The 26,585-nt window shown below is 58.7% G+C and overlaps 14 protein-coding genes and 1 non-coding gene across 15 annotated transcripts; 4 read left to right on the top strand and 11 right to left on the bottom strand.

Moving 5' to 3' along the window:
• Positions 1-1,323: 1,323 nt before the first annotated feature.
• On the top strand, positions 1,324-1,780 carry TRAVEDRAFT_50184 (hydrophobin-315; the record flags this gene model as incomplete). Its single annotated transcript, XM_008042897.1, has 3 exons — positions 1,324-1,452; positions 1,514-1,675; positions 1,739-1,780. 3 exons carry the CDS (start codon positions 1,324-1,326, stop codon positions 1,778-1,780), a joined length of 333 nt encoding a protein of 110 aa, XP_008041088.1.
• Positions 1,781-3,996: 2,216 nt separating this feature from the next.
• On the bottom strand, positions 3,997-4,094 carry TRAVEDRAFT_t146. Its single transcript has one exon. It is a non-coding gene; the product is annotated as a tRNA-Pro (tRNA).
• Positions 4,095-4,251: 157 nt separating this feature from the next.
• TRAVEDRAFT_30445 (fungal hydrophobin) lies at positions 4,252-4,901 on the bottom strand. The gene is made up of 3 exons (XM_008042754.1): positions 4,705-4,901; positions 4,482-4,640; positions 4,252-4,425 (listed from the first exon to the last, which is right to left on the bottom strand). Exons 1-3 carry the CDS (start codon positions 4,828-4,830, stop codon positions 4,384-4,386), a joined length of 327 nt encoding a protein of 108 aa, XP_008040945.1. The 5' UTR covers positions 4,831-4,901; the 3' UTR covers positions 4,252-4,383.
• Positions 4,902-6,179: 1,278 nt separating this feature from the next.
• TRAVEDRAFT_50182 (fungal hydrophobin) lies at positions 6,180-6,622 on the bottom strand (the record flags this gene model as incomplete). Its single annotated transcript, XM_008042896.1, has 3 exons — positions 6,180-6,221; positions 6,280-6,441; positions 6,494-6,622. 3 exons carry the CDS (start codon positions 6,620-6,622, stop codon positions 6,180-6,182), a joined length of 333 nt encoding a protein of 110 aa, XP_008041087.1.
• A 1,879-nt stretch (positions 6,623-8,501) lies between these two features.
• TRAVEDRAFT_73514 (fungal hydrophobin) lies at positions 8,502-9,732 on the top strand. The gene is made up of 3 exons (XM_008043206.1): positions 8,502-9,249; positions 9,312-9,473; positions 9,554-9,732. The coding sequence occupies exons 1-3, from the start codon at positions 9,064-9,066 to the stop codon at positions 9,593-9,595; spliced, it is 390 nt and encodes a 129-aa protein (XP_008041397.1). The 5' UTR covers positions 8,502-9,063; the 3' UTR covers positions 9,596-9,732.
• An 890-nt stretch (positions 9,733-10,622) lies between these two features.
• TRAVEDRAFT_129010 (uncharacterized protein) lies at positions 10,623-11,127 on the bottom strand (the record flags this gene model as incomplete). Its single annotated transcript, XM_008043205.1, has 2 exons — positions 10,623-10,966; positions 11,028-11,127. The coding sequence occupies 2 exons, from the start codon at positions 11,125-11,127 to the stop codon at positions 10,623-10,625; spliced, it is 444 nt and encodes a 147-aa protein (XP_008041396.1).
• Positions 11,128-12,655: 1,528 nt separating this feature from the next.
• Positions 12,656-13,241, top strand: TRAVEDRAFT_30442 (fungal hydrophobin). Its single transcript, XM_008042753.1, has 3 exons — positions 12,656-12,835; positions 12,891-13,049; positions 13,106-13,241. The coding sequence occupies exons 1-3, from the start codon at positions 12,731-12,733 to the stop codon at positions 13,145-13,147; spliced, it is 306 nt and encodes a 101-aa protein (XP_008040944.1). The 5' UTR covers positions 12,656-12,730; the 3' UTR covers positions 13,148-13,241.
• Positions 13,242-13,397: 156 nt separating this feature from the next.
• On the bottom strand, positions 13,398-14,355 carry TRAVEDRAFT_50178 (concanavalin A-like lectin/glucanase; the record flags this gene model as incomplete). Its single annotated transcript, XM_008042895.1, has 4 exons — positions 13,398-13,425; positions 13,481-13,575; positions 13,633-13,947; positions 14,017-14,355. The coding sequence occupies 4 exons, from the start codon at positions 14,353-14,355 to the stop codon at positions 13,398-13,400; spliced, it is 777 nt and encodes a 258-aa protein (XP_008041086.1).
• Positions 14,356-16,489: 2,134 nt separating this feature from the next.
• Positions 16,490-17,902, top strand: TRAVEDRAFT_152173 (uncharacterized protein). Its single transcript, XM_008043204.1, has 4 exons — positions 16,490-16,714; positions 16,777-16,924; positions 16,991-17,226; positions 17,386-17,902. Exons 1-4 carry the CDS (start codon positions 16,600-16,602, stop codon positions 17,562-17,564), a joined length of 678 nt encoding a protein of 225 aa, XP_008041395.1. The 5' UTR covers positions 16,490-16,599; the 3' UTR covers positions 17,565-17,902.
• Positions 17,903-18,164: 262 nt separating this feature from the next.
• On the bottom strand, positions 18,165-18,824 carry TRAVEDRAFT_50176 (uncharacterized protein; the record flags this gene model as incomplete). Its single annotated transcript, XM_008042894.1, has 3 exons — positions 18,165-18,434; positions 18,501-18,629; positions 18,696-18,824. The coding sequence occupies 3 exons, from the start codon at positions 18,822-18,824 to the stop codon at positions 18,165-18,167; spliced, it is 528 nt and encodes a 175-aa protein (XP_008041085.1).
• Positions 18,825-19,397: 573 nt separating this feature from the next.
• On the bottom strand, positions 19,398-20,204 carry TRAVEDRAFT_50175 (uncharacterized protein; the record flags this gene model as incomplete). Its single annotated transcript, XM_008042893.1, has 4 exons — positions 19,398-19,603; positions 19,722-19,817; positions 19,877-19,983; positions 20,044-20,204. The coding sequence occupies 4 exons, from the start codon at positions 20,202-20,204 to the stop codon at positions 19,398-19,400; spliced, it is 570 nt and encodes a 189-aa protein (XP_008041084.1).
• Positions 20,205-22,444: 2,240 nt separating this feature from the next.
• TRAVEDRAFT_152169 (N-terminal nucleophile aminohydrolase) lies at positions 22,445-23,478 on the bottom strand. Its single transcript, XM_008043203.1, has 5 exons — positions 23,407-23,478; positions 23,231-23,350; positions 23,117-23,181; positions 22,670-23,059; positions 22,445-22,607 (listed from the first exon to the last, which is right to left on the bottom strand). The coding sequence occupies exons 1-5, from the start codon at positions 23,407-23,409 to the stop codon at positions 22,559-22,561; spliced, it is 627 nt and encodes a 208-aa protein (XP_008041394.1). The 5' UTR covers positions 23,410-23,478; the 3' UTR covers positions 22,445-22,558.
• Positions 23,479-23,995: 517 nt separating this feature from the next.
• TRAVEDRAFT_152167 (uncharacterized protein) lies at positions 23,996-24,537 on the bottom strand. The gene is made up of 3 exons (XM_008043202.1): positions 24,372-24,537; positions 24,181-24,315; positions 23,996-24,129 (listed from the first exon to the last, which is right to left on the bottom strand). The coding sequence occupies exons 1-3, from the start codon at positions 24,489-24,491 to the stop codon at positions 24,082-24,084; spliced, it is 303 nt and encodes a 100-aa protein (XP_008041393.1). The 5' UTR covers positions 24,492-24,537; the 3' UTR covers positions 23,996-24,081.
• Positions 24,538-24,784: 247 nt separating this feature from the next.
• TRAVEDRAFT_66035 (calmodulin) lies at positions 24,785-26,002 on the bottom strand. Its single transcript, XM_008043201.1, has 8 exons — positions 25,857-26,002; positions 25,784-25,790; positions 25,702-25,713; positions 25,605-25,637; positions 25,199-25,471; positions 25,054-25,134; positions 24,985-24,995; positions 24,785-24,929 (listed from the first exon to the last, which is right to left on the bottom strand). Exons 1-8 carry the CDS (start codon positions 25,869-25,871, stop codon positions 24,912-24,914), a joined length of 450 nt encoding a protein of 149 aa, XP_008041392.1. The 5' UTR covers positions 25,872-26,002; the 3' UTR covers positions 24,785-24,911.
• A 164-nt stretch (positions 26,003-26,166) lies between these two features.
• TRAVEDRAFT_30438 (uncharacterized protein) lies at positions 26,167-26,507 on the bottom strand (the record flags this gene model as incomplete). The annotated part of the gene is made up of 1 exon (XM_008042752.1): positions 26,167-26,507. A coding segment is annotated over exon 1 (182 nt), but the record flags the coding sequence as incomplete, so codon positions are not given.
• Positions 26,508-26,585: the final 78 nt, after the last annotated feature.

Here is a 26,585-nt window from a genome sequence, read left to right as displayed (position 1 = left end):
GGAGTACCTGGCAGTGCGGTGGTTCAGATACTATATCGACTCATCGCAGATGGTAAGAGAGCTTGCCTCGTGTTTCGTTGTGCTTCCCTTATGTAAAACAGGTCGCGCTCTTCCCTCTGCCATCGACCATCGGGCGGAAGCCATCCCGAACCCTTCTCCCCGATGGTACCACCTTCCTTTGGAGCACTGCTGAACGGAGCAAAGGAATTGCTTCGAAAACGGCGACGGATATGCTACCTGCACTTCATCCCCGTCAGGGCGCTTTCCAACAATGCACACTACCGCCGTACGTACCTCGAAGCAGCACCAACCGCGCGCGAGCTCGTGTGGGGCGTAATCACCGCAAGCTTCTTACCGCCGCAGACGCGCGGACGTTACCGTGAACGTACGGCGGAGATGTGGCGTACAGCCGCAACCGGCCACCCGCCGGCCGCCCATGCTGTCCGCTCCCTGACTGCGCGTCCCGCCTTCAAAACGCAAAACTCGACAGCGCACGGGCATGATCTGCGGCGCCACTGACAGCCCGCACTAACTTAGAGCTCCCCGTCGTGTGATGAGCCGTCAGCAGCGGAGGCGCACTTGCAAATGACGAGATCCTGGGCGGCGGAGAGCCAATAGTGGGACGTCCGGAATACCAAGTTCTGCGGCGGTAACGTGCATCGTCATCAAGGCCTCGTGCGGTACGATTCCCATTTGAGTCGAGTGAAACGGCTTGCGGAGGTGGCACGCTAGAACGCGTCAAGGTGGCGGAAGCCCACTCCGACCTAGCTTCAAACTGGCAAGTCGTCCTCGCGTTGAGAAGAGGAGATACCTACAATTCGACGAAATGGTCATCATCAATTGATACGGTCCGGACGTGACATGCACAGGGAAGATACGTACCAAGAACGACTCCGACGACAAGACCCCGCCCGTTCCCTTCGCAGACTAGCCAATAGCCGCGGCGGCGCACCGTGCTGGTGCGCGCATATGATGCCAGAACGAGGATGGCACAAGTCCGTTCCGGGAAGTAGAACGCCGTCCCCCAACGGGCGTCCCAGCGATCCTTGACACGGCGGGACCCCACGGGACGGGCGCGCAATGCACGACCCCGTCGTATCGGCTCTTTTCGTCGTCGTCCAAGTGGACTTCCTGGTTGGGCTGTCAGACGGGTCGTCCGCTACCTCGCGCGGGACGAGCCTAGCATCCTAGGAATATAAAAGAGGAGGTCAGTGAAGCGGGGAGCCCCAGGCCAACGGTCAATCACTCTTTTGCCTTCCGACGTCGACGCTCTTTCAGCACTCGAGTCTCCTCTCTCAACCTTCACTCACTTTCATCGCCATGATGTCCTCTCGCCTCACCGCCTTCGTCCTCGGGGCCCTGCCCCTCCTTGCGGCCGCCACCCCCCTCGACACTCGTGCCGCCGGCAAGTGCTCGACCGGGTCCCTCCAGTGCTGCAACAGCGTCCAGAAGGTTCGTATCTCCTGAGCTCCTCGCCACCACGTAGCTGACGCGTAAGCTGTTCTTCTGGTAGGCGAACGACCCGGCGACGTCGCTCCTCCTCGCCCTCCTCGGCATCGACGTCCAGAGCATTGATGCCCTCGTTGGGATTACCTGCTCGCCCATTACCGTCGTCGGTGTCGCTACTGGAAACTCTTGCAACGCCCAGGCCGTGTGCTGCAAGAACAACAATGTCGTGAGTATTTCACAGGCCTGTGCACCCACGGGACCGGCGCTGATGATATCGCACTGCGCACAGGGAGGGGCCGTCTCTCTTGGGTGCGTCCCCGTCACGCTCTAGACGGGCACTCTTGTCGCCGGCATAGGTTGCCCTAAGCAGACACGTACTTGGGATACCCTGGCCGTTGTGCGCGCTTCGCAGTGGACATATTAGCTCGGGTTCGTTCGTGTTGTTGTTGACGGCGGCTTGCTTAATCGTTCTTGGAGTCCGTCACACTACTATATTCTCGTAAATGACAGTCGTCACCTTGATCTTGCACATTTGCGCTCTACCTGCGGGAACGGGTGAACGAGTGAGCATAATCGGCAGATGAGAATAAAGTGCGCTTCACCTCTATGCCAACGACGGCGATGGGAAAGCTTCCGACGAGCCACGAGGCGCGAAAAGTCCCGAGTGGAGAGTACAGCCACGAGGTGGCCCGAGATGTGGTCGAGGATATCCAGGTCGACGCATCGTGGAGCAAGAAGGTAGTGTGGCAACCAGGAACTCTGTAGAGGACGGAGAAGGCGGGGCCTGTTGGAAGACTGGAAAGACTTCTCCACGAAGGACATCGCAGCCTAGGTAGGTCAGAGTTTGAGATCACCGCCATTATGACGCTAGCTTCCCCGGACTCTTTTAGAGCTTCCGTTTTGTTGGTTCCTACGAAATAGAAAAAAGACGGCATCGAGGATGCAGAAGCCAAGATCTTTTGTTGACCATGTGCTCGTGATTGCAGGCCGGTGGAATGAGCAGCGCAATTCAAGCCAACGCACTCCACCGACGCAGTTCAGTACGCTGCGTCTCGCGACGAGAACTCGTTCATTTCCGTCTGCAAGTGTCCGTTTACCTTCAGCTTCTTCCGAGTCCACTGATGGGCCAATGCAGCGGATTCCTCCTGTTCATGTGGAACGAACAAACGACGTACAATGGCGGAGAGTGAGGCGGTAGAACGACTTCTCAAGAAGCTTGGCATTAGGAAGAACTTGCGGAAGATGAATGTCACAGAAAACGGTATAAATTGCGCTTGGCCTCGAGGTGTGCAGCGGCAAGTCAAGGAAGAGGAGGCCCGGGGAGGAGAGCAACATCGTGGTCGACACCAAGAGACGTCACGACGACCGTCATACTAATCGAGACGCGCGACGGAGCGCCCGCTCGCGGCTTCCGGAGGCGGCCTCCGGAGTCCCGAGTCTCTCTTCGTCATCCCGCTCCGCCATGACTGCTCTTTCGTCCGAACTACCATCTGCGTATTGCTGGAGCAAGAACGCATTTCCGCTATTGCGTCGTCTGAACATCATCGACCCATCTCTTGGACTATAGTGAGCGACTGCCGGTGTGGCGGCGGTCCAAACCTGAATCCGTCGTCTCTGCGTCATGTTGGTGTCGCGCTCAGTTAAGTCATGGGTGCGTAATAATCTTGAAGGTGGGTTCATGGCAGGCACATCAGTCGATACAATTGTCCGCAGCTTAACCACAGACATCCGCATCCACGCCTATGCACGTCTGCTACACTGGACGTTACTTGGCGCGGGTTCACGGCATGACCTTCGCTCTCAAATTCGACTAGCACTTTACGGTGGCGAGGTCGTTTGATTGTCACCGCAGGTCCGGGTATGTTACTAGAATCAATATGCGCCCATAGTTGTGACGGCATGGAGGGTGCCCCTCTGGGATGACAATTCTGTTTCAAAAGGTGCGCTCTCGTATCGCCCGAGTGGAAGGGGAGCTGACAATATGTGTTCAGATTTGGTTGCTAGTTCCCGTCCGCGTTGCATCAATGTCGACAGCGAAGGCAGTGGAAGTGTCAAAAGCTCGCTGACCATGGGCAGAATCTTTACCGAAATCTTCGACGGTATCCGGCTTCCGACCGCGCACTGCGCCCCCGAAACAAGAAGCTTCCCGTCCGCATCTATCTCGCGGCCTAGGGGGCGTCCGCGTTGAAGAACGGTCTCGCGCGTCGCATCTTTGCGGTGACTTTGACACCCGCTGAGAAGACGGCCAAGGAAGACAGCCGGGGGTCTCGGATTTCTCAACCGCGCTCCGAGGAGTTCGCGGAAGCGGGTAGGTTGTGCGCGCGTCGCATCCAAGAAGATCAAGGAGGGCTTGTTTGAGTTTAGAACTCGTACTGCGGGGTCATCTACATGTTTGCTCTTGCAAGTAGACCGCGCGTCAACGACATCGAAAGGCCATGTTCTGAGGCTTGACGGCGTCACTCCATCTCGTACGGTAAAATGCGACCGGTAATCTACCACGGAGCGTGTAGCATTTCAATCGATTCCGCAGGTGAGCTGCACCAAAAAGGGCCTGGCCGGGAATTGAACCCGGGACCTCCTCCAAATACACTCAAAGATCACTCTTCGAACCCTAAGAAGGAATCATACTACTAGACCACCAGGCCATAGAAGATCGTTCCTTGCATACATATACACCAGCCCAACATGAATGACGTCTCAAGCGCTGCCTCAACAAGATCCCACACTATAGGGAAGGTTGTCGAAGAACCACCACCGCCTTTTTCACAAACACTTATGCTTCCGAACGTTGCCTTCGTAACAGGGACCCAATTCTGAAAGACGGACTAAGGCTCGCGCACACATACACGAAGAGGCAGGATATCCAAGCTTTTTATTATGTGATATTACGATACTCAGAATCCACTAATGCCCCTGCCTACTGCTGGAACGAGCTTAGAGGATGATGGGGATGCAGCCGACGGAGATGAGGCCGCCCTAAGTGAATAAACAGTGAGCACGCTTCTTAAGCATTGATAAGAAAATATACTTACGACGTTGTTGTTCGTGCAGCAGACGGGGCTCGCCTGGCAGGAGTCCTGGCCAGCGCCGACACCAGAGATGCCGGAGCACTGGAGGCCGACGGAGCCGGTGAGGCTGCCGGCGTCGAGGCCGAGGAGGCTGAGGAGGACGCTAACAGCGTTCTCGTTCGTCTGCAAAGGCGAAGTCACGTCAATATCACGCTTCGCAGCACAAAACATGCAAGCATGCACATACCTCGTGGACAGAGTTGCAGCACTGGATGGAACCGGTGTTGCAGTCACCGCGGCGGAGCACGGCGGGCGTGGCAGCCGCAAAGACGGGGAGAGCGAGGACGGTGAAGGCGGCGACACGGGCGAACATAGTGAATGTGAGGGTTGGGAGTCGAAAGAGTGACTGGGTGAGTGAGTGGTTTGAGAGACGAGAGAAAAACTGCTGATCGAGGACGATTGCAATGGGGACTCTCCACCGCGGACGCTGCATTATTTATACGTGCAGCGGTCGGCCCGTGCGCACAGGCGCGGCCGGGTGCACTCCGCGCGCTCGCGTCCTTCGTGCTGCCAGCCGGTCTCGTCACTCTGGGTTCGTGGCTCTCGGCCAGCAGATCTGTGTCTGAGAACGCTACCCGACGCGTAGCGGCTTCGCGTAGTGTTAGGCGCCGGCGGGGACACAGCGGACCACTGCGGCGCGCCTTCTTTCATTTGATCGGGCTGAACCTCATGCAGCTGAACCCCACCGCGCCCAAGCATTTCGCGCTGTCAGACCAATTGATCGCCGTGAGCCCCAGCGGTGCTCGGGTGAAGACTTGCTCTCCTCCAAGTCGTCTCCGGAATCCGGAAAGCCTCCCCTTGTTCCCCAAACAAGAATGGAGGTTACGGCCGGGCGCGCCGTGCACGCGACCGGAATTGACGTCGTGGACAAGATTACGGTTCGGAGGTTCGGTGAGTCAGCACTTGGTCCTTCTATGCAGGGCCGTAGTGGGTTTGACGCTCTCGTAGAACGCCCCAACGCTTCTTCCCGTCGGAGAACGCGCTCAGTGTGGTTCGCCATCATAGCTGTCTGTCAGTGGACTGGAAACCCGCCCTCCGAACCGCAACGGATGCTTTCTCCGCTCCAGAACGCCCCCAATAGAGTGTGGTCGTAATACCGAAGGCATTGGTACCGGTTTACGTGCGCACACTTGTGTACTCTATGCGTACGTCTGAAGCACTATCGGCACTATCGATCGTCCGTACTGAGCTCCAATGTGCACCACAGCCGGCATAAACTCACTGCATAGTGTAGATGAACTTACAGCGAAGGATCCTCCGGGGATAGGTGGACCACCGTTGACTGTTCAGCACTGCTCTGAAATCTTTCGGTACACACCGGACGTCTTCTATGTCCGTGGCTTGATGCCGGCGGAGGGTATGGCTTCTGGAATCTGGTATGTGTTAATCGCGGCGCCATAGCAGAACTGATCACATCGTTGCTACGGTCGATTCTCATCTAGGATCCCGCGCAGATTCGCCGCCATCTAGACCGCGTCTACGCTCTCTGATAGAGTCGCCGTCAGAAACTCATCTCAGTGAGTGTTCTTCGGAGCGCTCCTGAGTTCTGGGTTAACCTCGACGCTCCATTCTCAGGCGCATAGATCACATATACAACGATTTACGGTAAGCCATTTCCGCCCCTTAGAACCCGACCCAATTGACAACCCGAGCTCCCACAGATTAGAGTATGACCGGGAGGCAGCCGATGGAGATCAGCCCGCCCTAAGACCATGGTCAGCGTCCGGCGTCGAGACTCCGTCGAGACTGCGCGGGGACTTACAACGTTGTTGTTGGTGCAGCAGACGGCGTTAGCGGAGCACGCGTTGCCGGAGCCGACGCCGACGACGGTGAGGGGCGAGCAGTCGAGCCCGATGAGACCGGTCACGTCCCCGAGGACGATGCCGAGGAGGCCAAGGAGGAAGTTGCCCGACACGGAGCTGGACTGTGAGCGCAGGGGTAAGTATCCGCCTCCGATGCTGGGTGGGCGCGCTTACGCTCTGGACGCTGTTGCAGCACTGGATGGCGCCGGTGCTGCAGGTCTGGCGAGCCTCGAGCTCAACGGGCGTGGCGACCGCAAGAAGGGGGAGGGCCAGGGTGGCGAAGACGGCGACGCGAGAGAACATGGTGAGTCGGGTGGTTGGACTGGGAGTGTTCGAGTGTCGAGTGACTGGTAGACCGGGCTGATGATCTGAGGACTGTAGGGCTCGACGTCTGCGCTTTTATACGTTTGGCGCAGTACCTCCTCCTCGCCCACTCTCCGTTCGGCACCTCGGGTCGGCCGGAGTGTGGGCGTACCTTGTCGGAGTGTATTGATCCACGTCCACGCGGCAGTGGCAGTAGGACTGCAATTTCCCCTATTCCATTCTCCGCTATTGGGAGCGCAGTCGTTCCACGACCCACTCTGGCCAGTGGAGATGAAGAAGCTCACCCGGTACGCCTATGCTCCCACCCGCATTGGTGCACTAACGATCCAGGCTACCAGTGTTCTACGGCCTCGTGCCAGATGCCCAGCCTCTGCATATCCTACATTTTCCCATCGCGGAACACGTTTTTGACAGTTCGCACTTGCCAACACGGCTCGGATTCGGGCGGTCTTTCCAGACATCTTCTGCAGTTGTGATTGGACAGGTGATGAAGACGCGTCTTCGTACGTCGACTGTCAAGCACTGCGCTGACGCGCTGTTCAGGTTCTGCGCGCTCGAACTCATACTTTGAGCATGTAGGAACTTCCGGTGTATTTCTGGCTGAATGCAACGGGCCATGAGAACCATGCAGCGTTCATCGGCCCTCGTGTCTTTACGGCCGAGCGTCCAGCCTCAGAACGAGCGGGCGTACAGCGCCGCACCAGGATCCTTGGCAAGGGAATGCGTCGCTAAGTGCGTTATTCCTGCGTTCATCTCGCATGGAGTCAAGTGTGTGGGCGCGCTCGCTCCCGCCCACCTGACGTCCAGAGCCTCCGGTCCTGTCCAAGTTCTGGACGTCTTTGCCGCAATCCTCCTCTACGGCATCGATTGTGCCGAGCCAGAGCATTCATCTGTGCACGGTGCCAGTACCCGGCTGGGGGACAGTGCGTCCGACGGAGGTGATGTGTAGCGCCTTGCGCGCTGATGGAATACACTTTCTGGGGCCCAAATGAAAGCTGGCCACCATGCATCCTCGGCGTTGTCGTCGTGGGGAGATGTCCAGGCAGCTTTTTGCCATTGGTCGGGAGGATCTCGGTAATGAAACGAACGGGTTGCTGAGCGCGGCCTGTACGGCGCCGCGGCGTGTTCCGTCGTCGCTCGAGACCGCGACCTGATCAGAACGCCTGCCAGTGTATGCCGCGACGCCAGCTCGAACCAAGCTCGAACACTCAACTCATCCGCGGGGCCCCAGTCGGTTTACAAAGAGCCCGTACACAGTGAGTTTCGCGCGCGCCCCGTGTTTCTGCAGATAATTGGATAACGTGCGCGCCCAATAAAGCGCAGGCATTTCCGCGCCGCCGTGGACAAAGTGTTGAGGACGCCGCGCGCCCAGCCGCCAGGCACGCCAATGGGAATCCCACTGCGAGGACGTGTCCGTTGCGCGGGTGTGTGAGCGAGATCCTCCACAGCTTCCGGTAAGCTCTTTACCTCCGCACCATCGTGAAGGGTCGGGAAGGCGGCCCAAATGCGGCCAGATCTTTGGCAACGGCGCCTTGCTCTCCTCCCGTCCCGTCCTTCGCTGAACCACCAACGCTCCGCTGGTGCCGCTGCTTGGCTCTCGGAGAACCCGCCCTCCTCCACCCAGATGCAATCCAGGCTTCGTTCCTCAGCTACTCCATGCATTCTCTCCAACTTCCAAGCCCCCCGCGTCGCGGTATTCTTTATGTCTTGGATTCACTAGATTCCCGGAAGGAGGCGGCCGCTCGATCAGATTGATCGAGGAGGATATCGATCTCTGCACGGCGACATTTATGGGTATTTTCATTACGACCTCCGAACCCGCACATCCCGGAATTGACGGCACACTCTTTGCAGCACCTGGGTCCCGCCTCTCGGTCTCGACGCCTCGCCAACCTTCGCATACGCGAGTGGAGCGCAGCCATGCGGAGCGTGCATCCTCCCTCGCACTTCCATCCCTGTGGATCAACGTCCCCGGTATTCGGACACCGGGGTCGGGTATGAACCAGCTGTGCCCTCTGGACATGGAGCAGACACCTCGGAGGCAGGCGTGCGCACCCGTGGCCCGCCTCTGCTCCCGCGTTGGCAGCGACGGCATTCTCGTGAAGCCATACGAGTCAGCAACACATGTTTCGGTGCCTCGGTCCTCCGTCGACCACCGAGGCGTCAGGTCCATGACAAGTGAGTATGTCGTACACTCCCACTCGCGTTGAATTCGCGAAGCATGCTTTCGTTCAACGTGGTCCCTGGCGGCTCCGCCTAACATACTGTGACGGCCATGATGCTGCCTGCCTGAGGCGCGCAAAGTACGCCGCAGTGGAGGTCGACGGCATGCATTTGTCCTGTTGTCGCTGGTATAAAGACGTACAGGGAATCGTCGTGCGGAGGAGGCATTGCACAACCAGCAAGCCGAATCTGTGAAGATGTTCTCCCGCGCCGTCGCCACGCTCTACTTTGTCCTGTCTCTCACACTCCTTGCGGTCGCCTTGCCGGGAGGCAAGCCCCCGCCTCCGACCACGACGATCACCGCGACGGGGCCTCCCCCCACTAGCACTCCAGGGGATCTTTGCAGTACCGGCAACGTCCAATGTTGCCAAAGCGTCGGCGGCGTACGTATTTTCGGCTTCCCACTCCACATGTCGACGCGCCGTTGACGCATGCACTTCCACAGGCAGATGACCATGTCATTGGTGCCCTCCTGGGCCTGCTTGGCGTCGTCGTCGACGCCGTCGACGTCGTGCTCGGCCTGCAGTGCTCCCCGATCAAGATCGTGGGCCTCGGCACGGACAAGGCGTGCTCCTCCAACGTTGTGTGCTGCGAGAACAATAGCATTGTAAGCCCGCGTCCCTCTCTATCTCCACGATCTGGCGGCGGAGAACATACGATGCTAACTGTTTTCTGTTTGTTTCGCAGGGCGGCCTCATCTCCATCGGCTGCATCCCTATCATTCTCTGACCTTTCGCCTCCTCCTTCAATGAGATTAGACGTTACTTCTTACTTTACCTCACGCTCGTTATTGGTCAATATGGGATTGCCGCTGTCCCTTCGACCTCGTCGATCGTTTCCCGTTAATTCAAAATTCTTAGTATCGCACGAAGCCCAGAATCGAGACTACGCGCCGCAGTTCATTTGTGTGAGACATACTCGCAGCGAGAAGACCATGGGCCACGAGCCCGGTGCAGAGTTGGGCCTCAAGTCTCGGCGTTGCATTTTCTGTAAACCGCTCAATCGCCCTCGAACATGCGACCCCCAATTCCCCGGCATGTACGGCGTAACAGCCAGACATCGATTGGTTTTTGACATAGCCGACCTGAGAGACTCTGTTGGAACGAGACGGGACAACCACCCAAGCACGACGGCAGCCAATCACTCGCTCTTTCCAACGCCCCCGCGCGCCCAGCTGTCGCACCGCTGACAGCTCCAATCAGACATGTTTAGGCCGCGCGCGGTCCCCGTACGATAATAGCCACGCAGGCTACCACATCAACGATCTATTCGGGACATCGCACACTAGAAGCTTTTGGCAACGTACGTCGCTCCCGCGCGCATGCGAAGGATCACCCTCACGCGGCACCCACCTAGCAATTAGAGCAATTCGGCTGCCTGTCGCGGCACGCAGCACTAGTGCGCCTCGGACCTCCGGAGGGCGTTACGGCGGGTGCTTCAGGAGTGAACTCCGACTAAGAAGCGTGCTGGGTGCAGTAGGCTCGCCTTCTTTGCGCGGGCTGCTCAGAGCGGGTTCGCGAAATGCATCTGCGCAGTGCTCAGGAACGCCGAGGGAGAAGGGCGCTTGGCTAGAGCGGAAGTCGAGACTCGCGGGGCGGGACACAGTGGTTGTGGCCTTTCCCTTTCGCAACGCTGCTTTCCGGCTTCTGATTCATTTCGGGAATCGATCTACACCCCCGCAAGGGGATCTGCATTTCTACTATTGTACGTGAAACCTATGCCAGATGCGGAGAGCACTTGGAACGCGCACCTGTCCCTATCCCAGACGCGCCGAGCCGCCCTCATAGCCCTCCCACTTACCAAGCCCGTCGTCGACGTCGAGCATCCGTGTGCCGTAGAAGATATGCGCGGTCGGCCTGACCTTCTCCCAGTGCAGGATTTTCCCCGCGTCGTCCCTGGCGAGATGCGCGCCCCAGACACTGCACTTGCCCGCCTTCACGTTCGCAGACATCACGCACGCGCCGCAGCGCTTGCAGCGAAAACGCGTCTTCCACGGCTTGCTCGGGATCACATAGCTGTCCAAACAATCTTCGTGCGGCGCTGGGTGCGTCCAAGCGAACTCCGCCGCAGGGAAGTGGATGGTGTGAACAAGGGGACAGCCTGGTGGATGCAAGGCTGTGAGCGCACCGCATGGAAGTTCGATGACCGGTGCGAGACGTACCGGAGAGGCGTTGGCAGTTTGTGCAGTGACAGAAGGCACTTAGGACCGGGCTACCAGCGACAGAGTACGAGACCGCGCCGCAGAAGCAAGAGCCGTTCATGTTCCTATCTGGCCGAAGATCAGTGCACGTCCACATGCAGATGGAGACTCACAACGCGGGGATTTCAGCAGATGCGCCTAGCCGCGCGGGGTGTCGGAGTATGTAAAGGCGTTTCATTCACGAAAAAACGATGGTGCACCTACCTGGGATCGAGGTGGATGAGTGTCACGGTCGTGCAACTGTCCGGAACTGGACGTGTGCTCTTTTCCGACTCTTCGTGCGGAACGGAGTCCCGCGCACGAGTCGTGCGGTTCTTCCGACGCGGTCAGGTGACGGAAACGAGTTGTGTCGCGACGCGTTTGGGCGCCTGGCCGTGCGCGTCCCGTCCTTGGGCTGAGGTCGAGAACGGCTTCGCGCGCACCGCCCACGGCGTGCACCATCCCGGTCAGAAGGGCGAAAATTTGGGGGATGCTGTAACCTGTCACCAAGACGGAATTGGAGCAAGAAGATGTGTGGTTCGAAGGGTGATTGACGCGCGCAAGCTGACGGAGATAGCCTTCGGGCTTGTCCTTCGACCCACCGCCCTCGTCCGCGCCGGGTTTAGTCTGCGGGGTGTCGGGGTCTTCTCAATTAACAGTGCGGAATGGAACATCGCGTCGGGGGTCTCAAACCTCCAAAGTCGTCCGATGAGCAGCGCGGCGAGGGATGGGCAAAGGGCACGTCCTGGAGAGTAGCGAGACGTCGCTTCGTCAAATGCGAGACTAACAAGATCGTACGTGAGCAACAAGTACACACCTCCGCGCGCCCTCCGTGCTCGTGTCGAGAGCTGACTGGTGGACGAGCTCCGTCCTCCGACCCTGTCACGTAACGCGCTGCGTCGAGTCAGCCCCATGCGTCCGCACCCACAGCGCGAGTCGCCTGGGCCTCGGTAGGCGACGCAGCGCACGTCAGGCACGTCGCTTGCGGCCAATACGGCTATACGGAATGCTTTGTATTCGTGACACCCCGCAGGCAGGCAGACCAGTGAGACCGAGACCGACAGCGAGATTACGTATGCAACATACCTCGACCGCAACGTTCGGTGACAGGTATCATGCTAGGCTGGCAACCTTCGTGGCGGCCTCGGGCGTTCAGTAGACTGCGCCGATGCAAGACGGCGCACCACGGGTTCTGAGATCACCCGGCGGTGGCGGCGCGCAGGTCTGGCCCAGATTAAGCGAAAACGCCTAATGTCTGAGCTAATTGAATCCACACAAGCGACGTGGGTGGGCGCCCCGCGCACACCCCTGCCCGCGAGCGATCCGGGAGAACCTCAAGCATGCCCGCCGCCGACGCCGGCGCGAGACACGAGGAAGCGCGAAGCTCGAGCCCTGCTTCCGTGCCATTCACGAACGAGATCTGAATGACGGCAACCTGAGGAAGGAAGGGTGAAGGGTGATTCAGAGACGGTGACTGTTTCGCTTGTGCGCGGGCCACGACGCACCGAGTGCCAGCGGCCAGCCAAGGCAGGGTTCGCTTCGGAGGGGGGAGCAGGGAGGGATATAAACCCCCAGCGGAGGTCGGTGGCTCCCCAGTCCGAACAACAGCAGTCGTTCAGCTACCTCACGCAGCCCACATCCTCAACACTTCTGTTCACCCCCCCACCCAACACTAGTCCTTCACGATGTTCGCTCGCGTCGCTGTCGCCTCTGTCCTCGCCCTCCCACTCCTTGCGGCCGCCCAGAGCTGCAACACCGGTCCCATCCAGTGCTGCAACAGCGTTGAGAAGGTTAGTCTTCCTTCTCACCCAGCGTGGAGACGGGAAGCTTACCACGATATGCTAGTCTGACTCTGCTGCGGGCTCCGCTATCCTCTCCCTCCTCGGGGTCGTCCTCGGCGACATCACCGGGAGCATCGGTCTCGGCTGCTCGCCGCTCTCCGTCGTCGGCCTCGGCCAGAGCTCCTGCTCCGCCAGCCCCGTCTGCTGCCAGAACAACAACGTCGTACGTCTTTTGTCTTGCTTTTGCAGTCTGTTCGTCGGTTGACCTTCTGTGTTTAGGGTGGCCTGATCTCCATCGGCTGCCTTCCCATCGAGCTCTAAGCTCTTCGCGAAGGACGCGTCGGTCTCTGATGAGAGGGATGGTTAGCGTAATTCTTGGTTAATCGTTTGGGATAATACATCGTTGTTTGCCCGCTATTTGTTCGTCTGAGTGTTCGAAGATATCTGTTTGAGAATTAGCTCGGTAAGATGGACCGCCGTTCTGTGTAGTTTTAATGTATAGCCCTGCACACGATAACATCTGGAGGCGATAAAGCAATTGATTGACGTTCGAAGTACAAGAGTTGACACCCTAGTTGATAGCCAAGCTGTATGCGGTCCTGTATGAGAGGTTTAGGGACGATCATATGATATCCACAGGAAGCGGAAACATACGTAGTGAGCGTCGCAGAACCGACAGTGGGCTCCGTACCAGCCTGCGCGGTGACCAGGAACTGCGAAGTACTGACACCCTCGTGCTGGGTCAAGTACTGCAGCACAAACACCTAGTCAGCACGCGCCCCCTCGAAGCACACAGCGATACACACCTGGAAGAACGTGTTGAGGTCCCCACTGAAGCTTGTGATCGTCCCGCTCGTGGGCAGGAACGAGAACACGGCGTTCGCGCCGTTCGAACCGCTGTACAGGTTCCAGGTGTGGCCCGCGAGGTTGATGTTCGACGCGACGGGCACGGGCTTGCCGTCCGAGCCGTACTGCGACGAGATCGGGCCCGCATTGAAGTTCGCGAGCCAGATCATGATCTCGTTCACGTTCGCGCCGCCCGCGCTGTTCGCCGTGAAGAGGTCGTACGCGACGTCCGCGGTGATCGTCCCGGACGTGGTCTGCGACCACTGCCAGGTCGACTGTGCATGGAGAATGTCGTGAGCGAGTCTGATAAAAAGGCACAGTGAGACTGGAGGGAAAAGACGTACGGGCATGCTCTTGATCGCGCTGAGCTGCTTGTTGAGGCCTTGGTTGAGCTGGATGTTCGAGAAGCTCTTCACGCCCGAGCCGCCGGTCCACTGCCAGGTCGTCTTCCAGGAGATGGTGCTGCCGCTCAGGCTGATGAGGTTGGCGCACTGAGAGCCGGAGGTCGCGCCGCTGATTCCCCACTGGTCAAGCAGGAGCTCGTACTGGCCCGCGGTCACGGTGTCCCACTGGCCGCAGTGCGAGGATGTGTCGATGCTCGCGCGAGCCTCGAGCTCAGCAGGCGCGGCAGAGACCAGGAAAGGGAGAGAGAGGAGAAGGAGCGTGAAGGATTTGGCGAACATGGTGGTGGCTGCGCTGAAGTGGGCGATCGTGTATGCAGAAATGGGATCCTCGCTGAAAGGCGTCCAGAGGATAGGGCTGCAGGACGAGACTCAGAGGGAGGACAAGGACCCGGCTGTCTTATATTCGGCAGGTCTAGATGCGTAGCCGGGTTGCGAAGCCCCGCATCTGCACGCGTACGATGTCATGAGCACCACCTCGACTTGTGAAAGAAGACACGGATAAACGCACGCTTGTACTTCGCGCTCCCTTGTGAGCGTCGCGGCTCCGGCTCACGAGCATGACCTGACCCGGGGTCGCACGTTAGACTCTCGACCAGCCACTCGGAGTTATTAGAAGGACCGCACCGCGCAGAGTCGACCAGAGGTGCGATCCCGATCACCGCATATAGGCAAAGAGAGAAGGCGCGGGACCGACGGCAGAGGAGGGATCAGGCGGAGATGGCGACCGCCGCCAGAGCCGTTGTACCTGCTGCCTTCGGACCCATGTGCTACCGCCGGGAAATCATGGAGACTTAATTGACGACCCCGCTCTGGGCGCGAGTCTCGAGGCTCATCCCGGTCGCATGGGTATTGCAAGAGCGGCCCGGCCGGGACGACGCACTCCTGGAGGTATATATTGTACGCCGGCTTCGCTGATGTCCTATTAGCGTCGTTACGTCCGTACAAGGGGTTTGTTCGGAGGAGTCCCATTCAGAGCGCTATGCAATTTGCAGGAATAGTCAGGAAGACAAGAAGTAATTGCGGCGTATCTTCAAATACGCACCTCTGAGCTCGAGATGCAGCACTTCCGAGCAACCAATTCTGCGCTTTGCACGTACGGGAGGCCCCTCGCGTGCGCTGCCGGCGCGTTGACGGTGCTGGGAAAGATGCGGAAGTTGAGTGTAGATGAGAGAGAGAGAGGGAGGAGAGGATCTAGTTCGCGGGAGAACGCATGCTCTTTCGGGGGTTCGAACGACGTCATGCTTCTTGACCTGTTGAACCTTAGCAAACGCATACAACCTGCTCTCCGATTTTGTCTCCCTCTCTTGTTCTCCCCTCATCCCCTCCCTCTCTCTCTGTACGCTCACCTTATGTAAACGACTTACCACGGGATGTCCGACCGCAGCCCGCAGGTGTCCGAGTTCACGCACGGTCAAGTCGAGCGCAGCAAGATGCACATACATGCACCTTCAACTCCCATCGAAGCTGTGTAGATGCGGTCACGATCGTCGGCCTAAACTGCGGACAAGAGCAAGCTAGCAGACGACGCCGACCACCGCAAGTGCAATCGAAAGGCAGGAAGCCTCAAGGCCTACCAGTGAGTGGTCGTCTGATGGCCAGAGGTCGCCCATGACAAATTGACCAGTTCGCGGCAAGGACGTGGTGGCCATAGCGAGCTGATTCCTCCGAAAATTCCGGAGAGTCCTGAACCATCTTCACTCGCGCGTGTCGGGCGGTCGGGGGCGCAGCCGCATCCCCGGTTTCACCAATTCTGGCCTGGCCTTGGAGCTCGAGGACAAAGACAAACATCGCCCGCGGTGAGTACGGTGTGGAGTGCACAAAGCGCGTCGCGTCGCGAGACACCGTGTCACCGCCGAGCTGAGGAAAATGGAGAAGTTGAGCACGGGGATCGACGGCTCTCCGCGCTGAGGCTGTGGGCGAGCGCCGGACGCAAGCTGCGCAACCGCCTTCCTGTTCCCTCGTGGACAGCGGGCGTGGCACAGCCTGGCGCGAGGCTCGAGTTGCGTTGCGCCTCCCATGCCTGGGATGACCAAATCCAATTCGGACGCGTCCCGTCTGTCGATGGCATCTTTGCCGGTGTCTTCTCTCGCCGAATTCGTTGGGAGATAGGAGGCCAAAGGTACTGTCTCTCCCACTCGCGAGCAGTCTGAGCGAAGAGTGTTGTGTGGAAGATGGTTACAGGCACAAGACTGAGGCTGAGGGAGGCGCAGCCAGACGTCGGCGGTGCGTACAGAAGCGGCAAGGTGTGGGCGGCTAGACTGCGCGCCCGCGCTACGCCCGGCGCCTGTGCTTTACCCGCACAGCCCGACGGCGGCGCGTCTCAAGCTTCTCATCGCCATCATCTATGCATCCAGATTATAAAGTACGACAGCCGCCTCCCCCTGTCCGCACCCTTTCCCCCCTCTTCCCCTCCCTCCCCTCTTACCGTCGCCGAGGGTTCTGCTTGCGTTTCCTTCCTCCCTCGCCTAACGACCTCTTCCATTTTTTTCGCGACCGCGCACGCTAACGACCGACTGAGCCGCCATGTCTAAGCACTTCTGCTTCTGCATCCCCGTCCGCTTCGGTGTCTTCCTGTTCTCGTTCCTGTCCTTCGCAGGAGCCGCTTTCAGCGCGGCTGTGGGATGGTTCCTCCTTCACTGTACGTCAACTCCTTTGCCTACGCCGAAGTTCAAGAGACTGACTAAATCGTGCACTGTGCAGTGATTGACACGAACCAACTCTCAAAAATTGAGACGAACGTGAAGGATTCGGACAAGGAGGCATTCGAGGCATCAGTGCACAAATACAAGTGGGCCGTCATCGTCGGCGCCGCCATCTTCACCTTCGTCGCGCTCGTTGCCTTCTTTGGGTACGTCTGCCGCCAGGTCTCCCCCCTTCGCTCAGCGTGCACCGTGCTGACGTGGTGGTGCTCTAGCTTCGTCGGCTCAATCATCCGCAACCGCCGCATGGTGAAGGCGTACTCCGTCCTCACCATCTTCAGCTTCTTCTTGGGCTCGGCGGCCGCTGGCTTCGTCCTCTACGCAACCTGGGCCAACAAGCCGTTCTGCGTGACGGTCGACAACGTCAAGTCCTGCACGGAAAGCAGCCTCAACACGGGCGGCAAGATCGGCCTCACCATCGGCATCGTCGTCCAGTGGTTCATCCAGCTCTGTGAGTCTCCTTCTCGAACCCGTCATCCCCGCAATCGCGCGTCCAGCGCATCCCGCGCGCAGGCACACGCGTCCCCGCGGCGTGTTTTCGCGAATTCGCAATCCCCATTTTGTCTGATATCAAACATGGATTGGTGATGCTGACCAAAACCTCTTCCAGACATCGTCACGATCATCCGCCGCTACTACCAGCAGCTCGAGGAGGAGCGCGAGTACCGCAACGACTTCCGCCTCAACCCGACCACGGGCGGCACGTACGAGGCGAAGGAGGGCCTCCTCGCGACCCAGGGCGCGTACCCGTACTCGGACAACCAGCACCGCTTCGGCAGCCACGCGTAAGGTTTCTGCGTGCCTGTGTGCGGGCCCGGGCTCCGCTCGGGCAGCGCGGGTTCCAGGGACTCTGGGGATGATGATGATGACCGTGTATCATACGTCGCGCGCGCCCGGCCGGGGTGCTCGGGCCCGGGGTGGGGCGCTGCGCTAATGACGGGAGGCGGGGCAGTGTGTGTACCTCGTACGTTAGACGGAGCGATGGGGGTGCATGGACTCTGACGGCGGGCGCGCGATGCCCTTAATGCTCTTCGCTTTTTCTCCTATCTATCACGCTGTATCTCTTGACTTTTCGGACTTTCTGCCTCCAGCTTTGCTGCATACCATACTATCAACTGTTTCGGGTTATATGTGGTGTGCTCTGCGTGAAGATTGTTGAATGCGAGGTATTGGTACTCGATTTGTGATTCACTCTTGATGCATGTGGATGCTGACAGCGCTCACAGATCACAGATCCTCAGAGCTCTCGAGGCACACTGCAGCAGAGGAAGAAGCAGGATGTATGATAGTGAGTTCCAGGTTCCATGAATACAAGCAGTCATACAATGATGTACACGATGTTACAGTAGATGTCGATATCCATCAAGTCCAATTCTACGACAAAGCTCTTCAGCCGATGTACGAGACGTTGTCCGCGTTACCGCCCGTCTTCTGCCGCTGCGCCTTCTCGGTGCCCTCGGGCGCGGTCGCGGCAGCCTGCTCGCGCGCGCCCTTGTCCGACGCGTGCGTGGTGTCGGACATCGCGGGCGGGTACGACGAGTTCGGGTTCGGGGCGTCTGGAGTCTGAGACTGCGTGCCCGACGCGCCGCTCGCCTGCCGCTGTACCCCAGCGGCGGGCTTCTCGCTGTCGTCCTCTTTCGCGTTGGCGAAGGGGTTGGCCTGTGCGCGCAAGCAATGGCGTTAGGCTTTTCGGGATAGGGATATGAGAGAGATGGGGGCACGCACGTCATCCTCCTGCTGCTTCTTCTTGAGCTCGCCGGTGCGCATCTCGCGGCCGTGCTCGACGAGGTCGGGCTTGCGGAAGAGCTTGCCCTTCACCTCCTCTTTCATGCCCGTAAGCTTGTCGCCTGTCGTCTATGCCCACGGAAGTCAGCTAATGTTCATACGGTTCTCAGGAAATGTAAGGAGTACAGTACTGACCGCTCCTTTCATATATTCTGGACCGTAGCCGACGGCACCAGCGTGCCTCTGCTCGGGGTAGCCACCGTCCTCTCCGGGACCAGACGCGGGCGCGGGGGACTGTACGGGGGAGTCGTTGATGCTAGACATGTTCAGGTTGTGGTAGTGTGTGTGTGTGTGTGGAGGTGGTGGGTGGTATGGGTGAGTTGATGCTCCTGCTGCAAGGACGGGTGGCCTATATACGCAGGTGCTAAGAATAGCGGGTTGGCCGATGGAGAATGACGCATTTCTAACCTCTCCTTTGGTGGAGGCGTTGCTGCCTCTACCGTTACGCTGCATGACGTCGGCGTAGTACCAGATGCCATGACGTCACCCGTCCTCTGACCCGCCGTGCCTGCGGGCGCTCCTGCAGGCGCTCGCGACGTACGGCATCGCTTTGGACTCTCTCCTGCAGCGAGGCGGCAGCACTCCGAAATAGCAGGATGATATCAAGAAGGGGTACTTATTGGGATACACCGGGGCGACGTAAATTCTCAGCCGAGCCCAACATGTAGCAGGGCAATCATGGAAAGCACCAGCACCAACCCTCCTGCTCTCGGTTGTATGACACCGTTGGGCGTTGACGTTGAAGTCGAGGACGGTGCACTCGCACTAGGAGCGGTAGATGATGCGGATCCGCCGGAGGTCGGTGAAGCAGGGGCCTCTATGGTTGCAGAGGAACTGCTACTGCCAGAGGTCGTCGCGTCCGAAGAGGAAGCCGTGGACGATGTGGATGGGGCGCCAGATCCTGACGTTGGAATCGACGCGTTTCCCGATACACCCGCCGAGGTAGAAGAGGTGAGTGCCGACAAAGTCGACGGCAGCATGAAGCTCGCGGTTGTGACCGGGAAAGTGAATACCGAGATCGAGGACGGCGCGGCCCCAGTTCCCTTCGGGTCCTTTGGATTAACTATCGTGAAGATGCCACCCTGATTCGTAGGCTTATTCACTGCGGCGGGGTAAGTGGAGTCAGTCTTATTTACACACGGGGAGGGCGGGCTAACGTACACATAATGAAGTAGTTGCGCCCGGAAGGCACATTGGGAACCTCAACAGCCACCTCCTTGTTCAAGAGGGGGACGTTGTCGGCGAGGGGTTCCTGGGCTATACGCACCCGTGTGTCAGAGCAGTGTGTATGCGACTCGAGCAGTCCTTCTACTTACACCACAAAGCAAAGCCAGCATCCGAGTCGGTAAGGTGCCCGAGGTAGATAGTTCCCGGAAACGGCGTCTTGTTGTCTCCCTCGAAGAAGGGTATATCGTCCATACTCCTACACAGACAATGCGAGTCAAGATCAACACGAATGCATGTATGCTAGAGACGCACGCACCATCTAACTGTCATCACCTCCCCTACCGTCCACACGTCGCCGCTCTTGGGAGACAGCACGGGCGGTGGCGGTGGGTCTGCGAAGCTGGCCCGAACAAGCGCAGCTGGTAGAAAGGAGAGAGCGAGAGAGGCTACGCAGGCAGTGCGCACGGCGAGCCACATTGTGAGCTGCGCCAGGTAGAATTGGGAGGGGCAGAATGAGCACTCAGCGTCGAACACACCCGGCTGGCTTATAAGGTTGCAGCTTCTTGCAATGATCAGACATATACCCAACGGCGTGCCTGTCATCCTCTGTAGAAGCTGATCGCACTTCGGAGAGGAAAGGCTTGAAATTTGTCGCACAGGTGAGACTCGGACATGATATGATACCCGCGAGCCGCCGAGGTGCGACCAATCATTGTATGACGCACGATGATCTGCATGAGCCGTCAATGAGTCGTGGTGGCTGCGAAAGAGAGGATCGGTGCTCACGGAGCGTAGCCCACCAAATGGCGAACGCTGATACTCATGCTGTCTCTCCAATCGCGTCAGCGTCAAACTATGCCATGTATTCGACGTCCACTCCGTCTCTGGGCTCACGTCTAAGACAGACACAGTTAAATGTTTCCACTAGAAGCAAGCCTGTATAATACAACGGGCATTGGGGCATAAGCCATTACGGGCATTACAAGGATGAAGAGTATCGTGGTCGAACCGCACCGTCATCCCAACCACAGCTCACATTACCAATCCGGCCGCGAGCAGCCCGAAAGCAGGCAACACCAAGGCACGGTCAACGGCCGCCCAGTGCCCCGCCGCGTTTGGCGCGTTCGTGGCACTCGGCGCCGCGCTCGTGGGCGAAATCACCGTCGCGAGCGAAGACGCGGACGTCGGGCTTACACTGGGGGCGGACGAGGCGTTCGCCGTCGCTGACGCCGACAGGGACGTGGTTACGCTACTTGAAGTGGCCGCGCTCGACGTGTTGTCCGAAGTCGCCGCACCTGATGCGCTTCCCGAGCTTGTGCCAGGGGGCGTCGTTATTGTTGACGCGGGAACGCTTTCGGGTGTCGAAGAGGAGGCAGATACGGAGGTAGTCGTGGAAGAGGACGCCGCGGATGTCGCGACTGGGGTCACTACGATAGAAGTGGGTGGGGTACCAGACGGCTCGGCCGCGTTCTTGATCGTGAAGTCTTGGCTCCAGTTCCCCGTGTCACCCTCCACTGCGGGAGAGCAGTACGACGTGAGCGTCCTGGCGCGAGCCGCAACTTAGGAAAGGGATGCTTACGCGCAATGAAGTACTTGCCGGACGGGACTTCAGGGACCACCACCTGGACATGCTTATCCTGGATTAAGAAGCCCTGGACAAGCGGCTGCGCTGCAAATGCGGTCAGCCGGCCGACGAGCAACAGAGTGGGGAAGGAGATGCGTACTCTGATAGAGGAATTGCCCGTCCGCCGTCAGATACCCAAGCACGACCATCCCAGTAAGCGGCTTCCCCGCCGGATCGGTGGTCAGGATTCCCGTAATGTCCCTATAGGGCGCGCGCGTGTCAGATCGCGTGTCCCCTTTCGTTCGCGGCGGCCCGGCCTACCATGTCACGGTCTCCATCGCACCGACGTTCCATACGGTCGCGCTGTTGGGGCTGATCACCGGCGGGTTGGGGTCGTGCGACGTGATTTGCGCGAGCGCAAACACGAAGCAGGAGGCAATCGCGTACAATACAGCGAGCATCCTAGTGCATACAATGTCAGCTACCATGTCCCCACACCAGGCCAAACGTGCAACTCACATAGACGTCGTGAGGATCGTAGGTACGGGGGACTCGGGAGGGTAGGTGGTGGCGGGACGACAGCCTCGTGTGCTTCCTCAACGTCCCCCTTAACATCTGTTACGCAAGTGTCATTGTAATATGCAAATCCCAGAACGCCGTACGCGCGTGCGGAACGCCCGAGAGCTAGTAGGCGAGGGGCTGTGCAGAGACGACGGTATCCCCGAGCGGCGATGTTTCTGAAGACAACGGTGGACTAGCGTTACTAGTAGATCCGACACCGGACCGTATAAAGAGTCGGATAGCATGCGGATGCAAGAAAAGCCGTAAGCTCAGACGTCCAAACACTGCTGCAAGCTTGCTTGCAACGGCGGATTCGGACCTGGACGTAAAAAAAAAAGGCTTGAGCAAAAAATTCGAAAATCGCCACACCTTGCGAGGAACCATCTGAGACAGATCCTGAAATACGTATTTCAGGCGCTCCGGGGATTGTCATCTTCGATCTACCGTCTCCGTTCACCCGCGTCTGAAACTACCCGACGAAGGCCGAGGCATATCAAACGTGCAGTGCCGTGTGCACAACCCCGCTACGGAAGTAGGCACCTCCGTGGTGCAGAGCGTTGCGATGCGGCGGTTTAACGGTACAACATATTCCGGTGATCAAGGTAGTTCCCATTGCGCGCGCGGCGGACTTGAGCAGATCAGCGTGCACGACGGATGCAGACGAGTATGAAATGAGATGCCAATGATGTACAAACACAATATGAGCCTAGTCCATCCTTCCCTTCAGCGTGCGCTTGATCACCTTGTCCTTGGTGCTGCACACAATCCGTTAGTACAGCCCGACGACGACCAGTTCAGAAACGCAAAGCACACGCACATCAGATGCACCTCCGCGCCCCAACCCGAATACGCATCCCGGTCGACCGCATTGAGCAGCGTCTGCGCGCACGTCTCGAACAGGTCCTCCGGCTCCAAGTCCGGCTCCCACAGACCCTCCGCCACACCGTACAGCTTCGTGCTCGCGGTGCCCGCGACGACGAAGTCCTTCGCGAAGTTGAGGCAGCCGATGAGGTCCGTCGCGGCGATGAAGGGCTTGTACGCGCCCGACGGCGTCTTCTCGAGCCCGGCCATGACGGGCTCGATGAAGTACGGCCCGAAGCGCTTCTCGTAGAGTGTTGAGGAGACGAGGTGCGCGAACGTCTCGGGCTCGATTTCGCGCTCCTCCTTGATGGTGTACATGTTTACCCGGTATCGGAAGACCTCCTTCCTGCAGAGAGCTAAGTGTTAGATGAATGCAGGAGCGAGTATTTGGGTATGTGCGCACAATGTTGTTACATCTGTCGCAAGTCCGGGGAGGCCCAAGTATATCCGGTCGCTCATGGGGAAGATCTACCCAAGGCTCAGCGGCGCGCAGCGTAGACCAGGTAGCTTGACGCACCTTCTGGAAGTTGGATGAGATACCCAACGCCTGGTTTCCTAGCCGCAGATCGGAGGCAATGGCGACACACTCCTTGCCCACCATGGCGATCACGGAGCCACCGTTATATTCCATAATCGACTGGGAGTGCAGACCGTCAGTCGGACGATCGCATGTGCGGTATTTGGCCTCCTCACCATGTTGGGAAAGTATCTGGGGTGCGAAGACCGAATGGGCGTGGGGGGAGGACGGAGCACAAGTGAGATCGCGGACAGGTGCAGCAACGCATGCTTTGGACGCGTACGCCGTACGCGTCAGTGTCAGTCACGAGTGTGATTGCTGCGTTACGTCACAGTCTGTCACATTATCGCAACCTTCGGCGTCTGATACGACGGGCGTCCTCCGGCCTCTCGCTAGTAGCCAACTCCTTCAGGGGGTGTGTGCTTCGGTTGCATCCTGGTTGCCGCTCGCGGCATGATGCAGGTATAAGTGCGCGTGTTTCATCCAGCCTGATTATTGCCGCAAAATATGCAGTTCTCTCCGCTGCTACGGGCGATGCACATGTTGTGAAATGCGCAAAACAAACTATATGATACAGTGTACTTCATCATATCTTTGTTGGTAGGCATACTTGGCGATGTCTTATTACGCAGCTTATGATCAACAGCTCGCAGCTCAAATGCATGGAACGAGAACGTGCATTCTGGCCTAACATCCTGCATATGCTTGCGCATTCGTTGTTTGGCAGTCTTCCCCTAACTTTATCCCGCTCGCATGATCCAGCAGAAATATTGTTCATACAATCATCCAGTCGTCCGGGCTATTATACAATGATAAGGTGTACACTTCAGGCTCCTTCGGCGGCGACAAGATTACTCCTTGTTGAGCTCCGCTGCGCGAGCTCGCAACTCCTCACGGCTCTACGGAGGGCGTCAGCATTGCTCAGACAAGCAGGAGTCAAGATAACTCACCTGAGGGGGAGGCAGGTTGTTGGCAGTCTGCGGGGACGGGACATGGGGGTCGCGCGCGTGGAACGCACCGACCTCAGGGTTGGTGTTGAGACCACCGCCGAGCGAGGGCTGGAGGTCGCGGGGATCGTTCGTCATCTACGTAGGCCACCCGTTAATATATGAAATGGAGACTGTTTGTAAGATGTACTCACAGCCGGATGGGGCTGGATGGAGAACGTCTGCTCATCCTCGTTCTGGTGGGGCTGCTGGTTGGGCTTGTCGTGGTGCTTGCCCGTAACCTTGTCCTTGATGGTGTTCACGATGTTGGACATGATGTGCAGAGTTGGGTGGAGGTGTGGATGGAGGATGATAGAGTGGTGCAGAGGTAGAAGTGAGGGATATGTCGCCCCGCAGTACTCGTATATGTATGTCCCGGAGCCGCCAAGGAGCCGCCGTTCGGGCAGTGGGAGATGACGATTAGATGGAGCAAAGGCGGTGGACGCACAGGGGGCTTTGTCATGACGTAGCCACTGCGGATCTTGCGCGATCGTCCGTTCCGTATTTGGACAACCGGGGGCAGTCTGGGGCGGGCCGTCGGAAAGGGCTCACAGCGGCGGGACATACAGGCGAACTAATGGACTTTGCATTGTTGGAATACTTCACTACTCGTATACGCAGGCATACCATGGGCTGGGAATAGATACCGTACAGACGAAAACGACGCGGTAGAATGGCACATACGGCCCAGTACTTTACTTCGAAAGCATCATCTGTGAACAAAGGCGTGAGCTCGGCCGTCGCGTCGGCTGTTTCAACGCGACATACCTTGACGAACTCTGGAAACAGTAACAATCAGCAACGACACTTGGGCTTGCACGACGATAAGCGACTCACCCTCGTAGTTGATCTGGCCATCGCCATCGACGTCGGCTTCGCGAATCATCTCGTCGACCTCGGAGTCCGAGAGCTTCTCGCCTGCATCGCACACGCATTAGCATGCTACACCTCTCCAAACATACAGCCCACACAGTGCACGCACCGAGGTTGGTCATGACGTGCCGCAGCTCCGCGGCGGAGATGTAGCCGTTCCCGTCCTTGTCGAACACCTTGAACGCCTCCTTGATCTCCTCCTCGCTGTCGGTGTCGCGCATCTTGCGCGCCATCATCGTCAGGAACTCGGGGAAGTCGATCGTCCCGTTCCCGTCCGCGTCGACCTCGTTGATCATGTCCTGCAGCTCCGCCTCCGTCGGGTTCTGCCCGAGCGAGCGCATCACCGTGCCGAGCTCCTTCGTGGTGATCGTGCCATCGCCGTCTGTGTGCGCGGCCGTCGTCAGCGATCGCTCCCTCAGTGAACAGCGCACAGGGGCGTAGGGTGGGCACAGGGTTGCGAGGGAAGGGGGATGTGGTCGCGAAAGAATGATGGCTGATGAACGTGCGCGACTCACCCTTGTCGAATAGCGAGAACGCCTCCTTGAACTCTGCGGGCAGAACGAGTGAGCATCGTCGCGCTCAGGCGCAGGCAGCGGTGTAGGATCTGCGTACCAGAGATCTGCTCTGCAGGGCGGAGACAAAAGAAGTCAGCAAAACCCGCACTTAGGGCTCTCACGGCAGCAGCTTTACATACCCTCAGACTAATCAACGCGCAACGAGGCGGCGTCAGCGACTCCACGGGCGAACACGCGTTCAGGGCGACTCACCAGCTGGTCGGCCATGGTGTGTTTGGGGTAGAAAGGAGAGAAAGTGGTAGGACTGGGGGTGGAGAACGAGTTAAAAGGTGCGGGGGATACGGCGGTGCTTTGCGAACCGTCGAATGCTTTGACTGTGGCCTCCTGATGGCCGCAACGATCTCGGCAATCGCCAGCCTGTACAGGCGCACTGGTTCTGGCTCTTATCGCACTGCTGGGCGGCACCGCTCCTCGCTATGTATATCCCTCCGGCGTGCGCGACATTGCACATTCACCGCCGTAGACCGTGTTTAGCATCGCGGAGCACGACTTTGGCGGCGGAGAGATAGATACGAAATATAATGCACAGTAGGCTGTGAAAGAAGTGCTAGAGAATGCGGTCCACCTATCGACGATTGTCAAAATCCATCCTAATCCCACTCGTCCTCATCCTCGTCTTCGTCATCGCTGTCGCCCATCCGCTTGTTGCGCTCCAACAGGGCCGCAGCCAATGCAGATGTAAGGTCTCCGCCTCCGCCTGCCGCAGCAGCTGGCTCTTCGGGCGGGGGTGTAGCGCGTGGAGCAGGAGCATCGCCGCGTTTCTTGAGCACATGTACGCCTGCGCCTTGGATGGATGCCAACAGCGCGCCTCTTTCTGGCGGAGGGGTAGGCAGTCCCGGCCCGCCAGCAGGAGGTGGTGGGGGCGGGGGCGGAGGTCCTCCTCCACTCGGAGGGGGTGGTGGTGGAGGCGGGGGAGGGGGC

The sequence above is a fragment of the Trametes versicolor genome (assembly GCF_000271585.1).
Source record: "Trametes versicolor FP-101664 SS1 unplaced genomic scaffold TRAVEscaffold_9, whole genome shotgun sequence".
Taxonomy (NCBI): Eukaryota; Fungi; Basidiomycota; class Agaricomycetes; order Polyporales; family Polyporaceae; genus Trametes; species Trametes versicolor.
The sequence above is the reverse complement of the archived record's forward strand: the minus strand, read 5'-3'. Positions and strand labels throughout refer to the sequence as shown.

Bases quoted from the DNA above. Each gene is read 5' to 3' on its own strand.
- TRAVEDRAFT_30445 (XM_008042754.1), bottom strand. From the start codon at position 4,830: ATGTTCGCCCGTGTCGCCGCCTTCACCGTCCTCGCTCTCCCCGTCTTT. The intron at 4,641-4,704 runs GTATGTGCATGC...TCGCCTTTGCAG, and splicing joins GCTGCAACTCTGTCCACGAG to ACGAACGAGAACGCTGTTAG. The intron at 4,426-4,481 runs GTAAGTATATTT...TTATTCACTTAG, and splicing joins GCTGCACGAACAACAACGTC to GGCGGCCTCATCTCCGTCGG.
- TRAVEDRAFT_73514 (XM_008043206.1), top strand. From the start codon at position 9,064: ATGTTCTCCCGCGCCGTCGCCACGCTCTACTTTGTCCTGTCTCTCACA. The intron at 9,250-9,311 runs GTACGTATTTTC...GCACTTCCACAG, and splicing joins GTTGCCAAAGCGTCGGCGGC to GCAGATGACCATGTCATTGG. The intron at 9,474-9,553 runs GTAAGCCCGCGT...TTTGTTTCGCAG, and splicing joins GCTGCGAGAACAATAGCATT to GGCGGCCTCATCTCCATCGG.
- TRAVEDRAFT_30442 (XM_008042753.1), top strand. From the start codon at position 12,731: ATGTTCGCTCGCGTCGCTGTCGCCTCTGTCCTCGCCCTCCCACTCCTT. The intron at 12,836-12,890 runs GTTAGTCTTCCT...ACGATATGCTAG, and splicing joins GCTGCAACAGCGTTGAGAAG to TCTGACTCTGCTGCGGGCTC. The intron at 13,050-13,105 runs GTACGTCTTTTG...TTCTGTGTTTAG, and splicing joins GCTGCCAGAACAACAACGTC to GGTGGCCTGATCTCCATCGG.
- TRAVEDRAFT_152173 (XM_008043204.1), top strand. From the start codon at position 16,600: ATGTCTAAGCACTTCTGCTTCTGCATCCCCGTCCGCTTCGGTGTCTTC. The intron at 16,715-16,776 runs GTACGTCAACTC...TGCACTGTGCAG, and splicing joins GGGATGGTTCCTCCTTCACT to TGATTGACACGAACCAACTC. The intron at 16,925-16,990 runs GTACGTCTGCCG...GTGGTGCTCTAG, and splicing joins GCGCTCGTTGCCTTCTTTGG to CTTCGTCGGCTCAATCATCC.
- TRAVEDRAFT_152169 (XM_008043203.1), bottom strand. The intron at 23,182-23,230 runs GTGCGTCAAGCT...AGCCTTGGGTAG, and splicing joins TCTCATCCAACTTCCAGAAG to ATCTTCCCCATGAGCGACCG. The intron at 23,060-23,116 runs GTGCGCACATAC...AGCTCTCTGCAG, and splicing joins GCGACAGATGTAACAACATT to GAAGGAGGTCTTCCGATACC.
- TRAVEDRAFT_152167 (XM_008043202.1), bottom strand. From the start codon at position 24,491: ATGTCCAACATCGTGAACACCATCAAGGACAAGGTTACGGGCAAGCAC. The intron at 24,316-24,371 runs GTGAGTACATCT...TGGCCTACGTAG, and splicing joins CCATCCAGCCCCATCCGGCT to ATGACGAACGATCCCCGCGA. The intron at 24,130-24,180 runs GTGAGTTATCTT...CGCCCTCCGTAG, and splicing joins ACAACCTGCCTCCCCCTCAG to AGCCGTGAGGAGTTGCGAGC.
- TRAVEDRAFT_66035 (XM_008043201.1), bottom strand. The intron at 25,472-25,604 runs GTGAGTCGCGCA...CCGCGCACACAG, and splicing joins GTTCTCGCTATTCGACAAGG to ACGGCGATGGCACGATCACC. The intron at 25,135-25,198 runs GTGCGTGCACTG...TGTGCGATGCAG, and splicing joins GCACGTCATGACCAACCTCG to GCGAGAAGCTCTCGGACTCC.